The 8,462-nt window shown below is 40.2% G+C and overlaps 1 protein-coding gene across 1 annotated transcript; it reads right to left on the bottom strand.

Moving 5' to 3' along the window:
• Window positions 1-3,047: 3,047 nt before the first annotated feature.
• LOC115787396 (CD209 antigen-like) lies at window positions 3,048-7,684 on the bottom strand. The gene is made up of 7 exons (XM_030740085.1): window positions 7,552-7,684; window positions 7,301-7,389; window positions 6,930-7,031; window positions 5,540-6,199; window positions 5,302-5,444; window positions 4,646-4,761; window positions 3,048-4,161 (listed from the first exon to the last, which is right to left on the bottom strand). Exons 2-7 carry the CDS (start codon window positions 7,356-7,358, stop codon window positions 4,035-4,037), a joined length of 1,206 nt encoding a protein of 401 aa, XP_030595945.1. The 5' UTR covers window positions 7,359-7,389; window positions 7,552-7,684; the 3' UTR covers window positions 3,048-4,034.
• Between the last annotated feature and the right edge of the window lie 778 nt (window positions 7,685-8,462).

The raw sequence follows: 8,462 nt of genomic DNA, 5'->3' as shown, positions 1-8,462 counted from the left end.
CTGGTTTACTCACTGTTCCTGTGGTGACAGCGTTTTGTTTTCACACTGTGGTCAGGTTTCATGGATAGACTAGTAGACCTTGCTTTCATACCTCATTTGTGGTCTTGGGGTGCCACCATGCCATTTTGTGGTATAACAGTATAATAACATATTTACTGCACTTCTTTTGGCACTGTGCCCAGTTGCAGACCACTTGTATTCGATATTATATTGTATTACAAATGGCTTATTTATTAGTTTGTAATTAGGTGCATAGTTTACATAGTTATGCAAAACTATACACCTTTTGGATGAAACCAGCATGTCCAACATGTCCAGAAGCAGGTCAAACACCCTAAATCACATATTTCCTAAAAAGCCTGTGCCCTCTAGATTGGATATGGCATGCACCATACTCCTCAATGTCATGGACATAACATAGTTTTACAATGTGTATCATACTGCAATACATTGTTTTTCAAAGGGCTTGTGTACATGGAGCAGAGCAATGCATCCCAAAAAATTAATATTCACCTTCAGCCATCCAGCATTAATAATGGTTAAGCTCAGGTATCAATGAAGTTGTATGAGGGGGGTCCCAAATCAAATTTTGCTCAGGGCCCCTTAGAGGCTTGGGCCGGCACTGGTACAACTTTTGGCCTCTGAAACGGTCGATTTGAAGATGAGGACCAGAACTGCGACCACTCGCAGTCAGATCCCATCTTTAAAGCGACTTTGATGCATCAAGAAAATGATAAGACTGAGTTAATCAGCTATCAGAACGAATGGGGTCAACTTGGCAATTTCATCTAGCCTGTCTGTGATAATCTGCTGCTGTATGTGTACATATACAGAAATTCAGATTAACTACTTCTGTTCAGAGTCCAGCCAGAAACTCTACAAATAGTGAATTTGCTTTAGGGTGGCAGTTGAAGTGCAAAATGAGTCGAGTCCCCTGTTGCAGTGCAATCACTGAGCAAGCACAATGTCTCCTAGATGCAGGGAGGTCGCTGTCCTACTTTTACTCCAGAATAACTGAGACTTAAAACTTGGATGTAGCTTCCAGGTTGTGAAAATGAAAATTATGCAGAATTTCCTTAAACCTGCATTGAATCTGAAGGTCACCAGATGGTAATAAAAAGATTTCTAGTCCTAGTCCTCAGATGCCCCCATCCTGTCACAGCTTTTTTTTTTTTTAAACCAAAATGTCTGGTGAAATTGCTAATCTCAAGGCTTCAGAAACCAGTGGGTGACATCATAGTGGCTACATCCACCTTTACACAGTCTATGGTTAAGCTAGAGTGGAGAACTGTACACAAACAGATATAGCAGCTAGCACGATTAGCTAATGTACTGCCATAGAGGCCTGGCATTTAACGGTCAGTGTTAAGTACTGTAGATAAAGCACCAGCACCAACTTCTAAACTAAGAAGGAATCACAGGCACATGCTAGGAAAGCCATACATGTGGCACTACCACACGTCACAGGCTGCAATTCCTGCTCAATAGGACGTTATCTCTGTTACTGCCCATATGTTTGTTCATGCTGCAAGATGTCCTTCAACTTACTGCCTCCTTTAGGTTCGCTGGGTTTGAATGTGTGCATACAGTAACTGATGCCATACAGAGCCAGGCAGCCTGTGCTAGGCTACAGAACAAGTTCCAAAGCAGGGTAATGGTTTGCATTTAAAAGTATGGGGTGAGTTTAAAATTTTGTGAGACACACTTGGAAAAATAACCTCATCCATTTAAATACATTTCATCATCACACTAATGCACATGCAGCACCCTCTAACTATTTAAAAGCTCTTTTCTTCTTTCCTGTGAGCTTAACCAGACCAACATGTCTGGAAGAGGCTCCTTGATCTTTATTTTTAGCCACATGGCCAAAAACGTAACCGCACCACTCGGCTGTATCCCCAGGGGGAGCCCGATCTCACCACTCTACCGCAGACGGTTTGGATCGGGCTCATCTCTGGGGGGGGGATTAATCTGCTAAGTCCAATTAATGGTTGAGATGCCCCCTTCAAGAGCAGCTGCACTCAATGCGACCGCAGCCACACCCAACAGGAGCCACATGCCAGAGTGTGGTGTCTCAGCCAGCTAAACATATCTGCAGTTTGTGCAGTTCATATATTAGTGTTTCTAACAACTCTGTCTTTTCTCTGACGCTGCGTTATGTAACAAGCAGCCTGGAGCTATAGAGAGAGCATTGTCAGCATTTGGCATCATTGTGTGTCAGTGCATAGTCGTCTGTTGAGGGTACGCCAGGGCGACATACGGGGGTGGACACAGTAAAAGCTAACGCACAGCAGTAACAGCTACCCTTTTCTTTCCCTCTGTTCTTTTTCTGTTGCACTAATTTAATCCTTTTTAGAATATGCGGCATCTGTGTGAGGTTCATGAAGTACTAAAACCATCAAAAAGTTTTCTGCTTTTACAGGAAATGACTACAAAACAATGACAGGAAAGAAAACGCTGCTGGTTTAAGACAGTTTGACAGTTTAAATGTTCACTGGAGTTTTTAAGCATCACTTCAGAAGTCTGATTGTTCTTGAGCATAAAATTTCAGTCTAAAATTTGTGTAAAGCATTCATGTTTTATAATGTTTCCCTCATAATGTGGACATACTGTACATATAGCCACTCATGCAAAGCTTAACACAGTCGCTCTAGATATCCACCCAAGTGTGCAGGTGACCCAACCAACCAGAATGAATGAAGAGCACGAGCCTGCGCTGGTTTATCACTCCAGCTTTAACCTGCTCGTTTTTGTATCTGAGCCTCACTGCTGTATTTGTTTCTATCACAAATATAAAGCTATGCTGAAGGCTGCCAAGCATTACAAAGGATTACCAACATCGGGATTTATGGGAAACAGAAACTATTAGCTGATGACTTCTTTTGTGGCCCTCGACTCTAAACCACATCAAATATGTAAATCTTTAAAAGCAGGTCAAGAAAGAGACTAAACAATTCTTCTAATAGAGCTTTTATTTTAATTCCTTTTTTCTTTTTTGTATATAAATGAATCACAAATACACAAAGAAGATTTTTGATGAGTTGAAAAATCAGTTTTAATACAAACAGGGAATTTATAACAATAAGCTTAATAACAGGTTTAACAGATCAACAATATTTATGTATGTTTGCTTTTAAAAAATGATTTTTATGTAAATTAAGTTAAAAAACAAACAAACAATATACAACATTTTCTGGCATATGTAAGTCTTTAAGAATAAGTCAAGAAAAGAGCTGAACAAATCTAATACAAATTGATATGCATAAAAATTCATCATAACCAACACCAGCTATGCCAAATTGAAAACTAAAACAAAAATGTTTGGAAGCTATTTACACTCATCAAGTAAATGATAATTATATTAACAATATTTATCAAGGTTTACTTATCAAAAAAAAAATCATAAAGACTTCCACAGTGGAAAAACATACAACTTTGGGTAATTGTTGAGTTTAAACTGGCCGTAGGTGTGAGTCTGAATTGTTTCGTGTCTCCTTGTGTTAACCGTTAGTTAGCCAAGGTGTACTTTGACTATCGCTCAGTGTCGACTGGGATAGCCTGTAGGCCCCCAGTGACCCAAGTCAGAAAAGGAAATAAGAAAATGGACAGATGGAAGATTTGACTGCCAGGAAAGTAAAATGTAACGGATCAAATCCAATAATATCCCTCACAACTATGACTTCTTCTGTTCCCCTCAAAGTCAAACCTCTTGTCTAATACTGAATATATATATAACAAGTCAGAAAGAAAGACTATTTTCATGTGTTGCGACAGGCTGGCGACCTGTACAGGGTGTACCCCGCCTCTCGCCCTATGACAGCTGGGATAGGCTCCAGCCCTCACGCGACCCTTAAAGTGATAAGTGAAGAAAATGGATGGATGGATGGACTATTTTCATCTATGCATCAATACACATTTTGGTGTTTTTATGAAGACTTCTGACGTGCCAAAAACATGTAATATTGTTTAACTTTGAAAATAAACCAAAGTCCAAACCTACACACCTTCTGTGAACAGTGTAAGCCATGCTGATCTTATTTCTCACAGATCCAATGCTGTACAGCAAAACAGCCGTCGTCATTCCACGATCCCACGTCAGAGGAAACGTATTCTCCACAGTCCTGGTTTTTGAAGTCATTGGGCTGTCCAGGCAGCCAGTACCTGAAGAACAAGGTGAGAGAGAAATCATCTTCTCTTTAAGAAAATTTTCTGACCTACGCTGTGAAACTCAGTTTGTCTGTTACATTTGTAGATGTACGTGCTCTATGTAGAGTCCGGCAATCATCACTCCTATCGCTGTGTTTTCAAATGCATTCAGATAGGACGTTAATTTTAATGCAGTGAACTCCCTGCAGATGTCTAAATGTGACAGTACATTAAATCACCTCCTGATCTAATGGACCAGGCCTTCCAGTTCCCATCCCTTCCTTACATTTCCTGCTGCTGAATTTTTGGACAGATACTAAATAGATTTAGGCAGAGTTTAGTTCAACGAGGGATCTCTGTCATCAACAAAAAAGATTTGCGGCCTGCGAGCAGTGTTAGTCTAGGATGGATCATGGTTCAGTTTCATGTGCCGTTAGTCAAGAATTCCCAAAACACAACAACATCTCATATAGAAGAAAAGTTGTGTACGTAAACTTACGCTGTGGTGACCGGAGTCCCGTCCACCCACGTCCAAACCCCCTCTGCAAGACTGTCAGTGAGGCCAATCCAGGCGTTCTGACTTTGGCCTTTGTCCAGTAATCCATTGACAAATAGCTGTTACAGTTACACAAACAGAAGATGAAAACACTAAAAAAATATTTTTTTTTCCCCCTCACGCCTCACATTTATTCACTGAAAAATAAAGTTTTCATCACTTTTTACCATGCTACACATTTTTAGCTCTCTGGAGGACAGCGGTACCTGCTCCATTGGTCCTGACTGAAATATCTCCCATCAGTTTTGTTTCAGACTGATACAGCCTGAGGATCCCAGCTGCTTTGGTGTGACCCTGACTTGCCCATCGGCAGGTCAAATATAAAGTCAAATTTGTACCATAATCCTAATAACCTGCAGAGCCATAAAGAGTTAGACATCTTTGTGCAGAAATCTGTGTCTCCAACATGCTACATTATATTCCTTTAATTTTTTCATTTAGTTCCATTATCAAATAGGATTTTTTGCATTTGCCCAACACTTTGTACAAACAGTGCTACAGTCGGTGCAAACCTCAGCTTTCCAGCTACCCAAGATAAAGTAAGATTGTAAAAATTTTTACAAGGCTGCAGATTCTTATTCTGGCGTTCTCTGTGTCACCTGCTCCTCGCTGCTGTCTATGACGAGCAGATCTGCTCCTTCAGCGATGCAGGCCCGTCTGCTTTCTGTCCAGTTTTTCTTCAAGGTTGAAACAAAATAACAGCTTACATCAAACTTTGTCCAGTGTGTCTGACAGGGCATGCCTGCGAATTGATCGCACGGAAAAGGGAGTAAAAAAATATCCAGAAGTTTAAGAACATCAAAATGCAGACTATTTTTACTAACAGAGGAAGCATACCTCTCAGTTTTGCAGTCATCTTGTTGATTTTCTTTTGCAACTCTTCTCCAGCTGCAGTCAGACGACTGCAGCTGGTTTGTAACTGTTCCTTTTCCTTCCTCAGAGTATTATACCTGGTTTGAAGTTGGTCTTTGTCTTTCCACAGTGAATTATAGCTGGTGTTAATTTGAGTTATACTTCTGTTCAGAGTATTGTGGCTTATTTGCAGCTGCTCTTTCTCCCTCTTTAATGAAGTGTAATTACTTTCCAGCTGAACTTCTTTTATTCTGAGTGCAGTAATAAGAGTGCTTAATGCATCCTTCACTCTTTGCAGGTTACTGTAGTTGGTCTGTAACTGCTCTGCAGCTGCTGTCAGGTTGTTGTAGCCTGTTTGTAACCGGTCCCTCTCCTTTCTCACGCGGCTCAGACCGGCCTTCATCTCATCTCGTTCAGTAATCGAAGAATTGCAACTCTGCTGCAGCTCGTCTCTTTCCTTTGTGAGGTCACTCAGCGTGGTCTGCAGCCGCCTCTTCTCCTCACTCAAAGCATCGTAACTGCTCTGCAGTCTGTCCCTCGCTGCAGTCAGGTTGTCTTTATCATTTTGGAGAGTCTCCTTATCTTGAGTCAGAGCATCGTAACTGGCCTGTGTTTGAGCTGCGGATGCAGGGCGGTCGCTCTCATCTGTGAAATAAATTAATTAATTAACAAATACTTGCAAGTATTTATATTTTTATTTCATCTGCTGGGTATAAAAGCAGTGATGGATGCATGAACAGATAAAATGTGTCATGGTCCTGTTTTATTTTAGTTTTATTTCCCAGTTTGTTGTGATGTTCTTGTCCCCTTCGTCCCTGTCTCCCCTGCATCTGTGGTCTTGTGTCTGTTTTGTCATTTTGTCTTGACCCTGACCTCCTGTGTTTTCATATTGAGTTTTATTCCTAGTGTTGTGACCAGTCTGCTTCTGTGTCCCGTGTCTGTGTGCCAGTCCCCCGTGTCAAGTACCTTGGTTAGTCACTTCCTGTTTTATTTTGCCAGTCTTGTGTTCCCTGTGCTTTGTGTTTAGTTTTGCTTCCCCTGTGTTATTAGTCTCATTTGCTTCACCTGCTGTTTCCTCTTGCCCGATTACCTATTGTGTATTTAAGCCCTCAGCCTTCATCTCTTCTTTGTTGCGCCGTCTTTAGTGTTCCCTCGCTGTGTGTGTGTCCGTCCCTTCTCTGTAGTTTTGTATTTAGTTCTGGTGCCCATCCAGCTCCAGTCTAGCTGAGTTTTGGTTTCTTGTGTTTTCTTAATAAATCCACCTTTAAGTTATATTTTTTGTGAGTCTGCATCCTGGGGTCCAATCCTGCCTGCCACACACAAGCCATGACAAAATGAAGCGTTCTGTTTTTAGCAACAAAAATAAATAACTTACAGAATATAAATTGTCCTATATTACTGAACAGCAGGGCAGCACACAGGATTCCAAGACATACGGTGACGCGTCTGAGGAGCCGGTTTCTTCTGTGAAAATTCACTGTTTTGAAAATAAGAAAACATTTTTCAATCTACAAAAAATCCCAGCTTTACTGAATGTAGACTGGAATGAACTTCTATGGATTAACCATGAGCTGTATTACTCAGTAAAGTGTAAATAAAAATAGCTGCTGTGAAATATGTTCAGAAAGAAGGACAGACGGCTTCTGAAAAGTGTGAAATCAAATTTAAAGCAGAGAAACTGATTCGTCTACATCTTATTTTGTGTCCCTGTTAGTCTGTCTGGGTGTTTATGGGGTGATGCTGTACCTTGAGTAATGAGATGGTTCTCCACATATATGGTGTCATCAATTTCCATTGTATCCATGCTGCTGATCAACTGTCTTTGTTCTGTTCAACTGAGACATTTAGAGATATTTGTATTAGGTTTGAGACATTGTCCTTAAGTTTACCAAAAGTAATTGTTTTACATTAAATTACACTGACTTTAATTTTAAATGTAATTCTACTGAAAGTTCACATTTGATTGAGTGTAAAATAGTTTCTAAATATGCACCCACCTTGCTCTTCAATCTGCTTCGTAATGCAGCGTTCGCAAAAGGATTCTGCTTCTGACCAGTGAAAATAAATGAATGGTAATTCAACATTATTTATTCTGGTGATAAAAGGATGTCCCGCGCCGTCGAACACTCGACATAAACTGATTGGGCCCGGAAGGAAACTTTACAAATGCACATTCTCACATTCGAGGTGCCTCCCGGTCAGACTGAGCGACCTTCTTCAGGCTGCAGACTTCCACCTCCGGTGATTTCTGTTCCCCTTTCCCACAGATCAACTCCTCACAGAGGTTAAATGATTGAGGGTGTGAATATGCTGAGATTCAAGAAATTTAAAAAACTGCGAACTCAGTAGTGCACACACACACACACACACACGCACACGCTTATTCTGTCCACGTTCTTCCTCAACACTGTGAGACAGAAACAAATATACAGAAACTCAAAGCAAATATGTGCATATTTATAAGGAACAAGGAAAATGGTTAGCATGCTAACATTTTTACAATGATGAGATTACAGATGATATTTGATCATATATAAATACTATATTCACTAGTTTAGCATTACCAAATTGGCTAATTACACCCAAAATAATGTGAATATAATGTTATTTGTAGCTATATTGTTTTTGTTTAGCAGGTATTTGGTTGCATCCTACAGATATTAAAAACATGTGACAAAGTTATTAAAATTGCTCCAGTTTCACACACAAAAATGATGTATGAACATTTTCAGACACTAACAAACATCAACCGGAGATCAAGCAGCCTTTGGAGAACCTATGAGAACCTAGGACTACACATAATAAGCTCAACTCAGTTCTACTCAGTTTAATCTACTGAGATCTCTTGAGAGTTGGTGTCACAATTATACAATCACAATGTGAAATATGCAGTGTAAAAATCACTATT

Source organism: Archocentrus centrarchus, chromosome 10 (assembly GCF_007364275.1).
Source record: "Archocentrus centrarchus isolate MPI-CPG fArcCen1 chromosome 10, fArcCen1, whole genome shotgun sequence".
Classification (NCBI taxonomy): domain Eukaryota; kingdom Metazoa; phylum Chordata; class Actinopteri; order Cichliformes; family Cichlidae; genus Archocentrus; species Archocentrus centrarchus.
This window is presented reverse-complemented; position numbering and strand designations above follow the sequence as displayed.